At 44.1% G+C, this 20,493-nt stretch overlaps 1 protein-coding gene across 1 annotated transcript in view; it reads right to left on the reverse strand.

Moving 5' to 3' along the window:
• Positions 1 to 19,991: 19,991 nt before the first annotated feature.
• LOC129865609 (insulin receptor substrate 2-B-like) overlaps positions 19,992 to 20,493 on the reverse strand; it is a 29,680-nt gene continuing 29,178 nt past the window's right edge. Inside the window, exon 2 of the mRNA XM_055938516.1 lies at positions 19,992 to 20,221. Coding sequence (XP_055794491.1) covers positions 20,217 to 20,221 — 5 coding nt within the window. The 3' untranslated portion in view covers positions 19,992 to 20,216. The remainder of the gene's footprint in view (positions 20,222 to 20,493) is intronic.

Consider the following 20,493-nt stretch of genomic DNA (forward strand, 5'->3'; position numbering starts at 1 on the left):
CTGTGGTATTGGGATTCTCTTTGCTCCAGCGACACAATCCTCTTATTGACTTGACTGCTGGTGCCATCATAGGCTGGAGCCCATTCTGCCACGCCCATTGCCTGAAGTCAGTGCAGCCTGCCCCGGGACGTCTTCCCGGTGGGCTCGGGAAGTTGCCCCGGACCTCTCCGCCATTCCCGCGGAGTACCAGGACCTTTGGGAGGTTTTCAGTAAGGCCCAGGCACCACACAGCCCCTGGGAGGACTGTACTCTCTGTCGGGTCCGGAGACCAAGGCTATGGAGACCTACATCGAGGACTCCCTAGCTGCAGGGTGTATCCATCCTTCTGCCTCCACCGCCGGCGCAGGGTTCTTCTTTGTTGAGAAGAATGTGCGGATACGGATGGGGACGAGTGGAAGACTGCCTTCAACATGGCCAGCGTACACTACGAATATCTGTTCATGCCATTTGGCCTTACCAACGCCCCAGCAGTGTTACAGGCCCTGGTCAATGGCGTTCTCCACGACATGTTGAACCGGTTTGTCTTATTCTACCTCGACCCACTTAGCCCAAGAACACGTGATCCACGTCGGACAGGTCCTCCACCGCCTCCTGGAGAACCAGCTTTTCATGAAGGGGGAGAAATGCTAATTCCATTGCTCCACCATCCACTTCCTTGGTTACATCATCGCTGTAAGGAATGTACAGATGGATCCCGGAAAGGTGAGAGTGGTGTTGGATTGGCCCCAGCCTACATCCAGAGTGTAGCTGCAACGTTTCCTGGGATTTGCCAACTTTTATCGCCTCTTTATCTGGGGCTACAGCACCCTGGCTTCCCCCCTGTCTGCACTCACCTCTCCCAAGGTTCCATTCACGTGGTCCCCAGCTGCTGACCGTGCGCTCCGGGACCTTAAGCACCGCTTCACCACAGCTCCCATCTTGGTTCATCCTGAACCGTCCCGTCAGATCGTGGTGGAGGCCGATGCTTTGGATGTCGGAGTGGGGGCTGTCCTGTCCCAGCGTTCTACCCTGGACCTCAAGTTACATCCCTGTGCCTTCTCCCATCACCTTAACGCCACGGAGAGGAATTACGATGTGGAGAATTGGGAGCATCTCATGGTGAAGATGGTGGTGGAGGAGTGGAGACACTGGTTGGAGGGGGCGGAACATCTGTTCAATGTGTGGACCGACCACAAGAACCTGGAATATCTCCACACTACCAAGCGTCTCAATTCCAGGTAAACTAGGTGGGTGCTGCTTTTCACCCGGTTTAAATTCTCCCTCTTCTACCGACTGGGATCCAAGAATATCAGGCCGGATGCCCTGTCACGCCACTATCGCCCTGCGGCTACAACCTCAGATCCCGAGACCATCCTTCCCACCATGTGCCTGGCAACGGCACTCAGCTTGGGAATAGGGAAGCAGGTCCGTGAGGCGCAGCGTTCCCAGCCGAACCCCAGGGTGTCCCAGATAACCGGATGTTTGTTCTGACGCTGTCCGCGCCTCGGCCCTGGACTGGGCCACTCCTCCAGGCTTGTCTGCCACGCGGGCTCCCGTCGGACCCTGGCATTTGTACAGCAAAACTTTTGGTGGCCGACCAAGTTCCCGGACGTCTCCGTGTTTGTTGCTGCCTGCACGGTCTGTTTGCAGAACAAGACTCATCGGCAAGCTCCGGCTGGTCTCCTTCAACCACTGCCTGTCCCTCACCGTCCCTGGTCTCACATATTCCTGGACTTCGTCACGGGTCTTTCCCCGTCTGATGGCAAAAACTACCGCCATCCTGACAGTAGTGGACAAGTTTTCTAAAGCCGCCCACTTAATTCCCCTCCCCTAGCTACCCTCCACCAAAGAGAGGGCCCAGCTCATGGTGCAGCACGTCATCCGGATCCATGGACTCCCTCAGTTCTCGTACCAGTTCTGGAAGGCATTTTGCACGCTCATTGGGTCATCGGCCAGCCTGTCCTCTGGGTTCCACCCTCCGTCCAACGGCCAGTCGGAGCGAGCCAATCAAGACCTGGAGACGACTCTTCGCTGCCCCACCACCTGGAGCCTGCAACTCATGTGGGTTGAAAATGCAAACTTGCCCCATGTATAATCGGCCCTTTCCCCATTTCCAAAATTATTAGCCCCTCTGCTGTTCGTCTTCTGTTGCCCCGTACCCTCCGGATACATCCCACTTTTCATGTGTCTAGGATTAAACCTGTGTCTCACAGCCCATTGTCTCCTGTTCCTAGGCCCAACCCTCTCCCCCGTCTCATCGTCGGCCAACTGGCATACATGGTGAGGCGCCTCCTGACGGTTTGATTGCTGGGCAGGGGATTGGTCGGGAGGAGAGGTACTGAGGCCTCATTGCTGGGTTCCAACGCCAGCACCCCGGTCAACCTGGTATGCGCCCTGGTAAGATACCAGTTGGCGCCCCTAGGGGGGGGGGGGGGGGGGAGTAATGTCACACCCTGATCTGCTTCACCTGTCGTTGTGCTTGTCTCCATCCCCTTCCAGGTGTCGCCTATCTTCCTCATTATCCCCAGTGTATTTATACCTGTGTTCTTGGTTTATCTGTTGCCAGTTTGTTTTATTTCGTCAAGCCTACCAGCGCTTTTTCCCATGGTCCTGTCCGTCTCTAGGTCCTGTTTTCTAGCTTTCCCGGTTTTTGACCACTCTGCCTGCCCTGACCCTGCCTGCTGTTCTGTACCTTGTCACACCACAATGGATTACTGACCTCTGCCTGCCCTGATCCTGAGCCTGTCTGCCGTTCTGTACCTTTCGGACTCTGCTCTTTAATACTGACCTCTGCATGCCCTTGACCGGTCGTTTGCCTGCCCCCGTTTTTGTAATAAACTTTTGTTACTTCAAAACTGTCTGCATCTGGGCCTTCTCTTGAGCGGTGACAGTGTTGCTATATAGCCTATGTAATATTCTAACATGAAATAATTTACAGGGCAATTACACATGTAGACCCAATGAACAATGTTATAATATAGTGTTAATATACAGGCATTATAACCCCAACCTTGACCGATAGTAAACAGTGCAGGGGTCATGTTAATACAGTGGCTATTATATTGTGGAGTGAATTCTATTAACCCAACTGTTTGAAACTGAATTAATCAGACGTCGTATTGTTGTGAATGGTGCAATATTTATTTGAACAAAAATAAAATCGAAGTCACATGTTTCAGTCACACCTTCAAGAAAAAGTTCACACATTCACATGCGTATTCAATGGTTAATTTTTTGGCATTTATCACCCTTCATACCAACCCCCCACACCCAACACACACAGCAGAACTAACCTACTTTAAGTATGTATACAAACACACATACAAACACACACGTCAAACCTCCATACCTCCAGAGCCCCTGTGGAGCTCAGTCTGTCAGCAGGGCAGAGGGAGCCTCGTCTCCCCGTGACGGAAGACATTTCCCTGGAAGAGACACACCCCCCTCTCACCTCCTGCCCTAATTTTGTAGTCCTCCTCCTCCAGAGAGATATGGTATATTTACATGTCATCGAGATTTATTTAACCTTTCATTTAACCAGGTTAAAGCTTTCCGATGAAGCTTTGTATCTCCCCCTCCCTGGACACCCACACATGCACGCACAGACTCACACAGTACACATACAGACATTCATCCAGCATACATGCAGGCGCGCACACACATGCACATACAGTACACTCACGCACACACACACACGCATACGTACACACACACGCATACGTACACACACACACGCATACGTACACACACACACACACACACACACACACACACACACACACACACACACACACACACACACACACACACACACACACACACACACACACACACACACACACACACACACACGCACACACACACACACTGGGACTATCATATTCAGCTTGCTCTGGCAGTGTGGATGAAGTGAGAAAGAGGTCACTGGTTCCCTAATGACATAGTAAGGAAGGGAGATCCCATCGTCTCAGATGTGAACCCCTTATTTTAGAATCTGATTACTCATTTTCTGGGGAATTCGGATCCTAGAATCTGAATTAGTGGAACGGATGATCTGATTACAAGTGTTCCAATGACGTATGTAGGTTGGCGGCCATATTGGGGTATGAATGTTTGAATCAATTTGGATTATACTTACACACCCGCATGCGCGTGCACGCTCACTCAAACACACGCTGCAGCAGTGTTTATAATGTCTATGCATTGAACAAGCAACAGCTGAACTACGTTTTTGTGGTTCAGCTAAGTGTCTATGCATTGAACACCAATGGTTCTCTTGGGTCATCTCAGGCACTATCAAGTTAGTTATTGGCTTTATCTCATACAAAGACCTAAATTGTAAATGCTTGTCCTGACCCCCTCCGGTGGCAGGTGTCTTTGTGTGTGTCTTTGTGTGTGTGTGTGTCTGTGTGTGTCTGTGTGTGTGTGTGTGTGTGTGTGCGTGTGTGTGTGTGTGTGTGTGTGTGTGTGTGTGTGTGTGTGTGTGTGTGTGTGTGTGTGTGTGTGTGTGTGTGCGTGCGTGCGTGCGTGCGTGTGTGTCCAGTGGCAGGTTCTTAGGGATCAATGGTGTGGTATTATGGGTCCAGATAACAAGCTATAACAGAGGATATGACCTGGTAAATAACTTAAAAGGGATGGATGGTCATAAACCTATGGCTCTCTTATGCTGTTCGCATCGGTGTCTTCAGAAGATCAGTGTCTTTTGTGACGTTGTGGTCAGGTTGTACCCTGACTGAAGAAAGAGGGCCTTTACACTTTTTACACTCTTTTTAGTGATCAGAAGAATAGTTGACTCTAGTGCGCGTAGGGCTATATACTCCTCCCTGTGGTAGCTGATCAAAGCTAAACCTCAGCTGTTTACTGTCCCGTCCCTGTGACTGTTCCCTTTCAGTTGGTCACTCAGTATAACATACTATGGGGAGTCAACGACCAATTATATTCAGCTGAAACAAACCGAAAACACGTCCCACGGGCCAATGGATGGCGAGCACGCCCTCAGAAGTCCCGCCTTCCTGGCTAAAATACCGGGGCTTGCATCCATTTCCTCAATTCTTCGCTCTTCAGCTCGCCAAACTTTTAAAGCATGAAGGCTACCAGATTCGTCTCTGACTTCGGTGTCTGTTAGTGGGGAGAGAGTAATAGTCCCCATAGGTGTTGCAAGTTTTGGCTCTTGGTATCGTTTTTTTGTGATGGCTAAAAATACACACCTTTTTGCTCTGCTTGTGTAGCCAGTGCTTCCTTGCAGGAGTAAGGGGGCCAGTAGAAAGAGTTTGAACCTCCGACAGTGCTGTACGGCATGTGGTTTCACAATGAAAATGAAAGATACTGACGAGTGCTGTCCTGTTGCCTGGGGTGGAAACATGCCCAGAAGGCCTTGGGTCTGACCAGTTTGTGTGACTATTGTCTCCGGCTGGGTTCAACTTCCATTGGGAGTCGGGCTGACTTTGTGAGGAAAAATCAGAGTCCGGATTCCGGGGATGATATATCCTGTACTGCTCTGGCGTTCCGCCAGCGGAACTCCTCCCACATTCCACTGAAAAGGCAGAGCGCGAAATTCAAAATATATTTTTTAGAAATATTTAACTTTCACACATTAACAAGTCCAATACAGCAAATGAAAGGTACACATCTTGTGAATCCAGCCAACATGTCCGATTTTTAAAATGTTTTACAGCGAAAACAGCACGTATATTTATGTTAGCTCACCACCAAATAAAAAAAGGCATTTTTCACAGCACAGGTGGCAAGCACAAAGCCAACCAAACTAACCAAGAACCAACCAAACTAACCAACAAACAACTTCATCAGATGACAGTCTTATAACATGTTATTCAATAAATCTATGTTTTGTTCGAAAAATGTGCATATTTCAGGTATAAATCATAGTTTACATTGCAGCTACAATCAGAAATTGCACCGAAAGCAGCCAGAATAATTACAGACACCAACGTCAAATACCTAAATACTCATCATAAAACATTTCTGAAAAATACATAGTGTACAGCAAATGAAAGAGAGGCATCTTGTGATTCCAGCCAATATTTCCGATTTATTAAGTGTTTTACAGCGAAAACACAATATAGCGTTATATTAGCTTACCACAATAGCCAGAAACACAAGCCATTTCCCAGCAGCAAAAGTTAGCGATCGTAACAAACCAGCAAAAGATATATAATTTTTGACTAACCTTGAAATGCTTCATCAGATGACAGTCCTATAACATCAGGTTATACATACACTTATGTTTTGTTCGAAAATGTGCATATTTAGAGCTGAAATCAGTGGTTATACATTGTGCTAACGTAGCTACTTTTTCCCACAACGTCCGGATATTTTTCTGACACTTTTTCTGACACACATATTCTGACCAAATAGCTATTCATAAACATAACTAAAACATACATGTTGTATAGGAAATGATAGATGCACTAGTTCTTAATGCAATCGCCGTGTTAGAATTCTAAAAAATAACTTCATTACCACATAAGGCTTACGTTATGGCGAGAGAGTACCCAAAACCTGGGCGCAAAACTAATAGTACACAGTTCGACAGATATATGAAATAGCATCATAAAATGGGTCCTACTTTTGATGAGCTTCCATCAGAATGTTGTACAAGAGGTCCTTTGTCAAGAACAATCGTTGTTTGGATTTAGAACGTCCTTTTTCTCTCTTGAATTAGCAAGCGCACTAGCCAAGTGGCGCGAATCTCTCCTTCCTGAACAAAGGCACACAACGCAACACGCCTAACGTCCTGAATAAATTTCAATAGTCTAATAAAACTATATTGAAAAAACATACTTTACGATGATATTGTCACATGTATCAAATAAAATCAAAGACGGAGATAGTAGTCGCCTATAACGAAAGCTTTTCAGAAGGCAATTCCAGGTCCAACCTCGCGCTTTCCAGAAAACAGGAAATGGGTGACACGTCATTCCAAGAGGATTTATTCCATCTCAGACCAAGATAAACACTTCATTTCTTCTCTCACTGCCTCTTGACATCTAGGGGAAGGTGTATGACGTGCATGTATACTAATACGTATCATGCCCATTTATAGGCAGGACCTAGAACAGAGCCTCGATTTCAGACTTTCCACTTCCTGGTCAGGAAGTTTGTGCCAAATGAGTTCTGTTTTACTCACAGATATAATTCAAACGGTTTTAGCAACTAGAGAGTGTTTTCTATCCAATAGTAATAATAATATGCATATTGTACGAGCAAGAATTGAGTACGAGGCCGTTTAAATTGGGCACGATTTTCCCCCAAAGTGAAAACAGCGCCCTCTGTCCTCAACAGGATATTATCCCTGATTGGCTCTGGAGGGTTTTTAAGAGTGTGAATTGGATGACATTAGTCCGGGGCAGCCTGAAGCCCCGGCTTCGGATTCCGCCGGGGAGATTGAATTAAGTGGTCAGATGAAACAAATGCTAAGCTAAAGGACTGTTTTGCTAGCACAGGCTGGAATATGTTCCGGGTTTCTTCTGATGGCATTGAGGAGTACACCACATCAGACACTGGCTTCATCAATAAGTGCATCGATGACGTAATCCCCACAGTGACTGTAAGTACATTCCTCAACCAGAAGCCATGGATTACACGCAACATTCGCATTGAGCTAAAGGGTAGAGCTGCCGCGTTCAAGGAGCGGGAAGCTTATAAGAAATCCAACTATGCCCTCCGACGAACCATCAAACAGGAAAAGCTTCAATACAGGACTAAGATCGAATCGTACTACACAGGCTCCGATGCTCGACGGGGTTTGCAAACTATTACAGACTACAAAGGGAAGCACAGCCGAGTTCTGCCCAGTGACACAAGCCTACCAGACTAGCTAAATTACTTCTATGCTCGCTTTGAGACAAGTAACACTGAAACATGCATGAGAGCCTGAGCTGTTCAGGACCACTGTGTGATCACGCTCTCCACAGCCGATGTGAGTAAGACCTTTCAACAGGTCAACATTCACAAGGCCGAAGGGCCAGACGGATTACCAGGATGTGTACACCGAGCATGCCCTGACCGAGCATGCGCGGTTGGGAACAGATGCTTTGGCATAGCAATGGCCTTGGACCCAGCTCTTTGCTTTACTCCGGGGGTCCTGATTCAGGTCACCATAGAGAGGGTCTATCAGGAGGGACTGTTGTTGATTTTGGTGGCTCCCCATTGGCCCAGACAACACTGGTTCCCAGAGATCATCCGCCTGTTGGTCGGGGACCCGTTGAGGGGTTCCTTGTCGTCGGGATCTATTGTTCCAGGCACACGGGATAATTTGGCAACCACAACCGCAGATTTGGCATCTGTGGGTTTCGCACCTGGTTGAATTTGACGGCTAGGGGTTTACCATAGAACGCAATTACGACTGTACAGAGGGGGTTGTATACATACACTAAATATACAAAAGTATGTGGACAAACCTTCAAATGAGTGGATCTGGCTATTTCAGCTACACCTGTTGCTGACAGGTGTATAAAATTGAACAGGTCTAGCTAGACCTGACAGGGGTATAAAAGTGGAAATCGCTAAGAGCAACAACGGCTCAGCCGCGACGTGGTAGGCCACACAAGCTCATAGAACAGGAAAACCGAGTACTGAAGCGCATAGCGCGTAAAAATCATCTGTCCTCAGTTGCAACACTCACTACCGAGTTCCAAACTGCCTCTGGAAGCAAAGTCAGCTCAAGAACTGTTCGATGAGAGCTTCATGAAATTGGTTTCCATGGCTGAGCAGCTGCACACAAGCCTGAGATCACCATGAGCAATGCCAAGCGTCGGCTGGAGTGGCGTAAAGCTCGCCACCATTGGACTTTTGAGCAGTGGAAACGTGTTACTTTTGGTCACATAGTATATAAGTGGCGAGCGTTTGAGTGTTAGTGTCAGGTTAAAGGAGTTTCTCCGTTGTCAGAGTTCTTTGTTGGACATGTTGATGTTCTTGTAGAGCTTTTTGAGCAGGGCCTTTCTTTTTCCACATTGAAGGTTGATATGGCAGACATCTCGTCGTGTCATGTAGGGATTGTTGGCTCTACCTCAGGTCTCAAGTCCGCCCTGCTCATGGCCTTGGCCAAGCGTGGGGGATTTCCACTCGCTATTAGTACACCCTTCCTGTTTGGAGTTTGCGACCTGGCAACTCCAAAGTGAGGTTACATCCTAATGCAGTTTTTTCTCCTAAGGTTATACCTATATCATACAGGTCCCTGACTTTTGAGCATTTCCCCTGTCTCACCTCCTCCGTTCGCTTCCAGTGAACAATAGAGATCGCATGGCCTGGGTCTGGTGCTAGCTTTACGCATGTATGGATAGGAGCAAGGATATCCTCATTTTTATTCATGTTTTTTTTAATACAATAAATACACTTACAAACGACAGCATACAGACGCACACAAACACCCACATCACCCCTGCCTATACCCACCTGCTCACACCCTCATCTCCAGTGCCTGTGTATCACTCTCCGCTCCATGGCCTCAAACTGCACCATTTTGTTTCTCTCCATCACCCATGCGCACTTTCAACATTGAGACAATTAAGCATTTGATCTTTCCTTTGTGATTTCCAGTTTTGAAGTATATATTTTTTCAAGATGAATGACGAGAAAAATAACATCCAACCCATTGAGTATTTCAATTCACCCTCATATGGTATGTTTTGAAATATGCAGACTGTCACGCCCTGACCATAGATTGCTTTGTATGTTTCTATGTTTTGTTTGGTCAGGGTGTGATGTGGGTGGGCATTCTATGTTGTATGTCTAGGTTGTCTATTTCTGTGTTTGACCTGGTGTGGTTCCCAATCAGAGGCAGCTGTCTATCGTTGTCTCTGATTGGGAGCTATACTTAGGTAGCCTGTTTTCCATTGTGTGTTGTGGGGGATTGTTTTCTGTTTGTGCGTATTGCTTGCAGAACTGTTTCGTTTTCGTTCTCACTCTTTATTATTTTTTGTCAATTCAGTGTTCAGTTTATTTTGTTTATTAAAATGAACACGTACCACGCTGCACCTTGGTCCTCCTCTCCTTCCACCAACGAGAATTGTTTCACAGACAGATGAATTAAAAGTACATTGATATTGTAATACCTCTGACAGCCAACTTTCTAACTGTGCACATAACTTTTGGACATTATAGCATTCCCAGAAGGCATGGATTATTGAGTCATTGTAAGTTTTACACTCAAGACAGGACTCTGCCATTGTGCTGTATAATTTGTGAGTTTTGTCTGCGTAATCAATTCCATACATTAGTTTAAACTGGATTAAGCATACATTTCAGTGAACTGTAATTTCATTAGTTATGTTCCAACATTCCCTCCACCTTGTGCCAACATCAGTTATTTTTATGTATTGTTTCCAGTAGCAATTGTTAGTTGAATAGGCTCTCTGCAAGGTTTTATATCTTACCTATTATATTAATATTCTTTTCTGACTCAAATAGGGTTCCCTCAAGATTACTCTGATGTCCACAAGATTTCAAATAAGAATTTCTTGATATAAAACTTTTAAGTTGCTTGTATTTTAAAATATCTACATTGGTCAGTCCAAAATTCCTTCTTAATTCTGTGAAATATATGTATTTCCTATTACCAAGTCATTTACGGTTTCTACGCCTTTGTATTCCACATAGACAAATGTGTCATTGAATTCTCAAAAGCTATCCAAGGATTGTTCCATAGGGTTGTGCTTTTAGTGAGTGATATTGGTTACTGTAGAGTACGTTTCATTTTCTTCTATATTGTTATAGTGTTCTTAACTATGAAGTTGTTCATGTTCTTAGGTTTATCCTTAGAAACTAGACGAGTTAAACGATTCTCGGGATGAGTATCCTCATCTTCAATATGTACCCATTGTTCCTCTTTAATGCATTTAACTATATGTCGCAAGTAAATGCACTCGGTTACGAGATGTAAAACGTAATTTTTTATTCTAGGAGTTTTATTTGCGAATATAAAGTCCGTTATGACCAAGTATACTCTTCGGTGGGGTAATTGATATTACCGAGAATAAATATTCAAACTTTCGGAGCCATGCCATTCTGAAGAGGTTTATTCTACCTGTAAGATTAATGGGAATATAGTTCCATTTAATTAGATCTGCTTTCATATTTTTGAGTAATGGGATAAAGTTATCTTTCGTTTTTCAAATACTCCACAAATTTCTTGTTAACAAATTATAGTTTTGGCAAGTCAGTTAGGACATCTACTGGGTGCATGACACAAGTCATTTTTCCAACAATTGTTTACAGACAGATTATTTCACTTATAATTCACTGTATTACAATTCCAGTGGGTCAGAAGATTACATACACTAAGTTGACTGTGCCTTTAAACAGCTCGGAAAATTCCAGAAAATGATGTCATGGCTTTAGAAGCTTCTGATAGGCTAATTGCCATTTTTGAGTCAATTGGAGGTGTACCTGTGGATGTATTTCAAGGCCTACCTTCAACCTCAATGCCTCTTTGCTTGACATCATGGGAAAATCGAAAGAAATCAGCCAAGACCTCAGAAAATAAATTGTAGACCTCCACAAGTTTGGTTCATCATTGGGAGCAATTTCCAAACGCCTGAAAGTACCACGTTCATCTGTACAAACAATAGTACGGGAGCTGTGCCGGACAGTCATTGGCTACCTATTCCCACAAGGTCGTGAAGATGGGGTCGTTGACTGATTCTTTGTCGGCTCCTTGAGCGACACTGTCTTGTAGGAGGTGAGTGCAGGAGCTGGATGAGGTCCTCCGCGGAGTCAGCTTGGTGGAGTCTGGGGGAACTGAGCACGAAAGGAGATCTGCGACCACATTGTCCCTGCCCGGCGTAAACTGCAGCTTAAAGTTATACTGCATGAGGCGGTCTCACCAGCGGTACATGCGGAGGGGCTTGTGACCCGACCTGGAGGTAGACGTCAAGGCTATGAGGGCTGGTGGTCGGTGCGCAGTGTGAAATAATGTCCTTAGAGGTAAATGTACCACAGGTCACAGGTCCAGACGCATGCTAGTGCCTCCCTCTCTCCAACGGAGTACTTCTGTTTGGTGGGCCTCAATGCGCCAGATGTGAAAGCCACTGACTTCGCAACACCATCCTGAAGCTGAGAGAGGACGGCTCCCACTGCAGTGGCTGATGCGTCACAAGTGACCAGAGTTGGGCTGTTGAGGTTAAAGAGAAGAAGCCTTTCCCGCACGAATGAGCTTGAGGTTCTTTCAATGAACTGTTCCCTGATCATTTAATCTCGAAGATAACCAAACTGACATGACTGCGCTAGCCCTTTACGATTGCTGACGTACTCGGTCACTGACTCACCCGCTTGCCGTGAGCGATGCCGAAAATGCTTCTTTGTGAAATGTCCATCCAAAAGTTCAACAGCTGCATCATGTGTGTGCTTCCCCGAGCGTTTGGAAGATGTGCAGGCTCTCGGCGCCAAAAGACAGTGAAGAATGGGCCTTTTTCTCTCAGGGATAACCACATCCTGTCTGGTAGCTAGCATGGACGTGTCAAACTGCAACTTCCATCGGTCCCATGGGATTGTTGATTTGCCCGCATGAGGCAAGAACTGCTCCGGTGGAGATAGGGATAATGCAGAACTACTTTCAGCAATCCGCGTTTGCCAAATGTTATGTTAAAAAACAAACAAAAAAAAACACTTGTTCTTAGTTGAAGCGGACGTTTATCTCAACAAGTAGCATCTCAAAATACAACGGAAATAGAAGCACCAAATCACCTAGTCATTTCCAATGAAAAGACATAAACAAAAAACTGTCCAATCATGGATGCTATACTAGCCAATCAATGATGAACACAACACAACGGAACCTGTGTGTGCTTGAGCTGCCGCGGTCCTCCTAGTTTGGTACCCTCTGAGTCGACGTGGGGCGCGATTGTATGTCCCCATAGTATGTTATACCGAGTGACCGACTGAAAGGGTACGTGCAGTTATGAATAAAACGACTGTTCCCTGAAGGAGGGAACGAGGTATGGCATATTTTGGCTACGCACCGCCAGGGCGCTTGGGTTCGCTGAAGAGCGGTACTGAATTGAGGAAATAGAGGAGCCCTGGTATTATAGCTAGGAAGACGGGGCTGCCGAGGGCGGGCTCGGCCTCCATTGGCCCGTTGGGCATGATTTCAGTTTGCTTCACACGAATAGGATTGGATGTTGAGACCCCATAGTATGTTATACCTCGTTCCCTTCTCCAGGGAACAATAGTTCCATTCATAACTGTACGTCATGTGGACTTTACCTTGTTTTGACAGTCAGGAGGCTCTCTCTGTCCCTGAGGTGGAATTTGGGACTAACACTGGGTTAGTTTGAGAACAAGTGATATAAATTAAAGGGAATTATTCACAGACACAGAGAGAGAAACAGAGACAGACAGTATCCCACTACTACTGTGCTCCGTCTGAAAACCGTTAGAATGTGTTAGAATGTGTTAGAATGTGTTTAGCTGTCGAGCATCAGTTTTGAATTTGAGATCATTATGAATAAGATTGTATAGACAGATCGTAGATTCACATTCCTACCCAGCTGCTTTGTGGACACAGGCGCTGTGGCCTCATTTATAAACGTTGCAAATGTACAAAATATACCCCAAAACATGGGTGCGGCTTATTTAAAAACTGAACGTGACGTGAGAATGTGCTTAACTTCCCGCTAACTTTTGACCATGCATACGCAGTTTCTAGTGGTTGAAGTATTGCATTGCAAGCAGGCAAATAGCCTAGTATTTCAACCTGGTCTCAGGGCACTTCCTATTAATCTGTACACTCCATTTAGTATGTTATGTTACATTTCGTATGGTATGCATTAATTTGTGGATGTCTAGCATCCATTTCTTATATGTTACAAATAGCAATCCGTATATGTTCCGAATTGCAATTGGTACAATATGTTATGAATTTGCAGTACATATACGTTACGAATTCCAATTTGTTGTGGCTAATGTTAGCTAGGCTAGCAGTTAGGGATTAAGGTTATGAGTTAGGTAACCTTAACCTAACATGCTAAGTAGTTGCAAAGTAGCTAAAAAGTATTTGCTAAAATGCTGAAGTTGTCCATGATGAGATTCGAACACTCAACCTTTTGGTTGCTAGACGTTCACATTATACACCCACCCACCCTCCTTTTGTTGTTGCCAACCTCTTAAGGATACGCCCCTTTTTTTCAATTTTTACCTAAAATGACATACCCAAATCTAACTGCCTGTAGCTCAGACCCTGAAGCAAGGATATGCATATTCTTGGTACCAGTTGAAAGGAAACACTTTGAAGTTCATGGAAATGTGAAAGGAATGTAGTAGAATATAACACAATAGATCTGGTAAAAGATAATACAAAGAAAAAAACAAACGTTCTTGTATTTTTTTGTACTATCATCTTTGAAATGCAAGAGAAAGGCCATAATGTATTATTCCAGCCCAGGTGCAATTTCGATTTTGTCCACTAGACGGCAGCAGTGTATGTGCAAAGTTTTTTAGACTGTTCCAATTAACCATTGCATTTCTGTTAAACATGTATCAAGACTGCCCAAATGTGCCTAATATGTTTATTAATAACTTTCATGTTCTAAATTATGCACTCTTCTCAAATAGCATGGAATTCTTTCACTGTAATAGCTACTGTAAATTGGACAGTGCTGTTAGATTAACAATAATTTAAGATTTGTATGAGACCATGCTGGGAATTTTGTGCAAATGGGGGGGATATGACACACTTATGAAAATAAAAAAAGTTAATATAATAAGATGCAATCATTTGCCGCTAGTGAGAAGAGCGAAGATAAACATGTTTGCATTCTAAAATGGTTAGAAATAAGCTTATATTTCCTATTTCATTTCCATGATCACCTTTTCTGACTGATGGTTTCCTACTTGCGAAGTACCCAACAATGCCAACAATGTCCCAGCTCTTATTTAATTGGACCCACGTTAGTGGTAAATCAATCAATTATTTCAAGTATTTTGCTCTGTGTTTCTTTTTTTTTCTTTTTTTTCTCAATGTGTCAAGTAGTTCTCTTTTTGTTTTCTCTTAATCTGGTTATGTGCAATTGTGTCGCCAGAACCAGCTGGCTGCAGGGACTCTTTAGGTTAATCTCCTTGCAGGTTAGGGCTTTGTGCGGGAAGGTTTGGGCATAAATCTCTATTTTTGTACATGCAGTCTTTTCAGAAATGGCACATAGATATTTAGTGTCAAATGTGCACAAAGGTTACAAGTTCAGTAAAGAGATATAGACTTGATAGGATATCATGGGATTGCCAAAACAAACAAAGTTGTATGACAGGTTAGGTGATAGTGTGGTCAAGTGGTCTAAGGCACTCCAATCTCTTTGGGGGCGTGGGTTTCGAATTCCACTGCTGTCAGGGTCCGCTTTTGATCATAGTGGGAGAACTAAATGGAACAGTTGGTAAACACTGGTATAAGTTGTTTGAGCCAAAAGGCAACTCGAGCCCGCAACTGTTAAAAGGTCAACATATTATTTTAGAGAGGTGGTCCAACTGTCAGTCAGTGGCTGTTGTTGACCAGTTGCATTCTGGGTATAGACCTTTTGAAGCAGAGTCACTGTGCACATTGGCCAAAGAGTCAACTTATGACATGTAGTACACAACATACCCCCTGGACAGGGGACTGTGTGTATACTGTACTTCAGTGGAGGGTGCTGAGGGGAGGATGGCACCTTGTAAATGGCTGGAATGGAGTCAATTGAATGGTATCTACCACATGGAAACCATGTTTGATACCATTCCAGCCATTATGAGCCATCCTCCTCAGCAACCTTCACTGCTGTACTTGTACATCAACTCTGCCTCATGCTCCAGAAACAGTAAACTCCAGCCCCACAGGACATTCTGGCTCAGACAAGGCTTACTAATACGTACACACACACAAATAATGAGGGACAGTTGAGGTGGTAGATGTACATGAACACTTTTATTGCAATAGCTCTATTGAAAGCAAAAAAGTTGGATAAATATAAACACTATGCTCCAAATTCCTCCGCTAGGACTTCACCCCCATCCCTCCTGAAGTGAGAACGAAAAAAAAGTCACCTTGGGGCGCAATTAACATGAAAAAAATACTATCATATTTAAATAATTTCTCTTTTTATTTTAACACCTTTTTTTCCCCGTAAGGACATACGTTGCAGAGAAATATAATGCACATATGAGGATTAACACCTCCACCGTATGAAGAACTGTCTGTTCCATAAAGCTAAATGACAATGCCATTAAATTCTGAAAGAAAACACAGGTAGCAATGAAAATGACATCGTCATGGTTGCCATCAATCAACAGCATTCAAAATGGTTATTTTGTAATACTACACAGCAGCAAATAAAATAGTAAGTTACAAAACATTAGGCAGAGGATATTTTTTTCCTTTTCTTTTTTTTAATACAAAACTGCTAAACGTCTACATCCTCAAACTCTTCAAAACTTTACCCCACTGTCTCTGTTTAGCTTAAAAATGATTTTAAACCCCGTCTTTAAGAGTTCCATCAAAAGTATCAACACAACACCCAAAAAACTATGGAGATTTAACTTCTGCACTTTCTATAAAGTAGATTAAAAAAAATAAAAATACTGTTGCACATTTATTTATGCAGTACCGTTTAGTTCCTCTGTAATATATTATGTAGTTATTAGATTTCCCCCCCATTATTTCCTAAAAGGGTTTGTTATTATTGTTAACTCAAAACGCTACGGCTCTGTTCCAACATCCACACTAGCATACTACTTAGTATGCACACTAGTAGCTAGTCGCATACTACTGAGAATGCATGTCCAATACATCGCTAGTGAGGAGTGTGGGACCCGACCATATTGGCCTATAATATATCATCAACAGAACAAAGTATAATCATCCACCAAATAGTACAGAACTGAACAAGGCTGATATGAGTGAGTATCGATAATCAAGACTATTTTTTTATTTAATTGATTAAGTAAGACTTCTTAAAATCAAAGTCTTGCCAAATAAAGCTTTCGTATTATTCAAATCTAATAGCTCAAAGCCGAACAGCGCTGCAGCGTAACCAAATATAAATAAAATCACAGTACAGCCTTTAAAAATGTGTTCCAACCACAGAATTAGAATGATGAGGATTCTAGTTCTATGGTTTCAGCCTTGGGTAGATATAGTAACAGTTCCTTTTCCATAACATACATTAACAGTAGGTTCTGTGCACCGCAACTGTACCATATAAGACATTGGTTGTACCAAATGGGATCTGACGGGTTGTTGAAAGTTTATTTATTTTTTGCTGGGGGGGGTCAACCTTTTCCACAGTCCATTATTCTGCACCAACAAATATATCATCATCATCATCTTCATACTTTAGTTAACACCGACAAGACGTACCATGATACTTTTGAGCCCTTCTAATCCCCCCCCCCCTTTCCTAACAAGCATCAAGCTCTTTTACTTTTTCACTGACATTTTGGTTCAGTCATCATCAAATGACTAAGAGATCTAGAAAAAGAGGGAAGGGAAAGAGGGGGAAGGGAGCGAGGGAATAATCAGGTGAGCGAATAAAATTAACACTCCAGTCACGCGATCGATAGTGCGACTAACATCTTCTCCCTGTTCCCCCCCCATTCCTCCCACAGACACCCATAGAGTGGGTTAACTATATAAAAGGCCGACAGAGTTTGCACAGAAAAATACACAACAGTACTCTAGCGGAACTCACTGCTTACAGCCTTTCAGAAGGGAGACAGGAGGGTACATTTTTTTTTAGGGATAGGGATATATATATATATTTTTAAAGGCATGGCACACGAGTCAAAATACTGAAATGAAAGAAAATTAAGAGGACACCCCACAGCGGTCTTTCAGTTAGGATGGTAACATGATCACTCCTCTGTTAAGTGGCGCACTGACACGTTTTTTCCCCCCTAACTTTCCTAACGGATTCCAAGCAACGTATTTTACCTTACTTGTACCTCATCTCTTGTATTTAACCCTTAGTTTTAGCTACACTTCCCAGCGCTAACCCTAAAGTAACGTCGTCAAATCCTGAAAACCTCTCTGAACTGGTTCTTGTGGATCCCAGTTTAGGCCGAGAATAGACCCTCACTCCCCTGCGCTCTCTCTCTCCCTCACTGCGGCCAGCCCCTACATGCTTGGCAATGTGAGGGGTCTAACGTGCGTAACCAGGGAAGTTAGGGGCTGGCAGAGGTGTGTGTCCGTGTGTGTGCATGTTGCACCTTGGGGGGGGGGGGGGGGGGGGGGGTGGAGTCAGGTTACTGGACCCCCAACGTCACCCAGCACACTTACTGATGGATTAGTGGAGTCACAGCAACAGGGGGCATCGTGTGTGTGTGGTCAGTCACTGTAGCCAGGGCCGTAACTACATGAGGACACAGCGGTCCGGACCTCAATGCTTTTTCTAATAAAAATAATCTATTATGGGTCAACATCTGAATATTACTTTCAGCAATGATAAAAGCTCAGAACGCTTACATTATTGATCTGACTGCTTTAAATCACGCCGGCTTCTTTGCGAACGAGTTGGAACCAGGAACCGTGGTTTGTTCACCTGCGTCCCCTGGATTTGCCTCCCGGATTTTCCTTTTTAGCAGCACAATCACCACTCTCTCAAACGGCTAACTTTGCCCGCTTGTGGCACAGGCCGAGGGCCAGCTAGAAGGATGAAGTAAAGAAGATCATGTTAAACGAAGCCTACCTCAACAGGAGCAAATAAATAGGTTAAGATCTCACAATAACTTTGCTTTACAGAGAGTAGGCTACTGAGACAGACAGTGGTGTGGCAACTCAGTGTTAAGGTTGAGGCAGGCTGCAATGGAAGCAGAGGAGTGGTGGTTCCCAAACTTGGGTCAGGGCCCCCCTGAGAAAATCTGTACTAATCTTTTAAAAACAGGTTAGGAACTTAAAATGTGTTTCAATATGAACATCTCCACATGGCCCATCTTCCCTATAGGCCGACATTACATTCGAATCGAAATGCAAACAATACAGTACACTGAAAATGACATACGTTTTCATTTATATTGGTAGCCGGTTACCCCTGGAGTTTATAGTTTACCCACCATTTTTTTTTTTTTTACCACTACATCACTGATATTAATACAGAATCATAATATTCTAATAATTCATGTGCATGTGATAATACGATCTGTGTGCTCTTTTGAAGTCCGTTTGTGCAGAGCTTGATTAGTAATGCCTAGGGATACAAACGTTAATGCCATGTCATTTGAGAAGAGAGACGTGTAAAAATGGGATTTTATGCAATTCATCACACAAACGGACTCAACAGTCGCTACGTGTCAGTTTGAATCATTCCTCCCATTTCAGGGATATGACATTACAATTGTATAGCTAATATATGTTTGTAGATCGACTGAAATGAAAGAATGAACCTACAGCAGCCACGGTGGTAATGGCAGAGGTCAGTTTTGCTGTTCTACAAATAGCTTCTTTTTTTATTGTATAGAAATGCAGTAAATGAGCCCCCCCCCCCCCCCCCCCCCCCCCCAAAACAATCCAGACCTCACAAAAACCTTGGTTACGGCCTTGACTGTAGCCTAAAGAGCACAGACAAGCGAAAGTGTATATGTGTATCTATCTCCATCCATCTGTGAGCCAGACCTGTGCTAATAAGGCCCTTAAGTGGAAATAAAATACGTGCGTCTTTTATGGAAAATATTGGGACTATCGTCGAGTCCAGTACCATTTTCTGCTAATAGAAAAATACTAAATAAACCATGTTAGAATAACAAATGCACTATGTGGCTTTAAATACATGTAGCAGTTTCTCAGTGAGAAGATGAGTAAACTCTAAGATTAGAGTAATACTTGAGTAAACTCTACTGACCAGTCTCAACCCAGTCTAAGAGTTGTATTATTATTTGGCTATTATTATTAACTTACAGCGATACCATGTTTGAGCGAAGCTCCCTTTTTTGCGCTGTAGATCAGAAATAATGTTTTTATATCTAAAGTCATTTAACGATGAGAGAGAGCAGCCTAAAAACCAGCCACTGACGAAACAAAAACCGGGAAAAAATATATTTAAAAAAAAAATACTAAAATGCAAGCGCCTTCAGTCTTCATCTTCTGCTGTCTTCGTGATGTTGTGGTTCAAAGGGGGCGTGACCTTGTGGGCCAGCCTTGGGGTCGAGTTTGAAGGGTGGTGGCGGAGGGCCAGCCTTGGGGTCGAGGTCAAAGGGTGGTAGTGGAGGGACTTAGTTAGAGGGGTGCACCCCTCTAACTATCTCAGATCAGATCCCTCCATCCAGCTTCATTCTGTAGAGAAAGAGAGCATCAGTTAACTTCACCAAAACAGTTGGTAGAGAAGCATGTCCCTTCGTGGCCCACACACATTCTGACAGTGGATTAGGCTGGGCTCTGGCTGCGCATATCCCCTGTATCTAAAGCGTGTGCGTATATCCCCCCTGTGTGCGTGCGTGTGTGTTTTAAGGCTGGCCTCAGTTGACCCTGAGCAGGGCTTTGATAGGGGCTTTGTCCTGTTGTAACAATGGCTGCTGGGTCACAATACAGTTGCTTTGAGAGAGGGC

This window comes from Salvelinus fontinalis, chromosome 11 (genome assembly GCF_029448725.1).
Source record: "Salvelinus fontinalis isolate EN_2023a chromosome 11, ASM2944872v1, whole genome shotgun sequence".
Lineage (NCBI taxonomy): Eukaryota > Metazoa > Chordata > Actinopteri > Salmoniformes > Salmonidae > Salvelinus > Salvelinus fontinalis.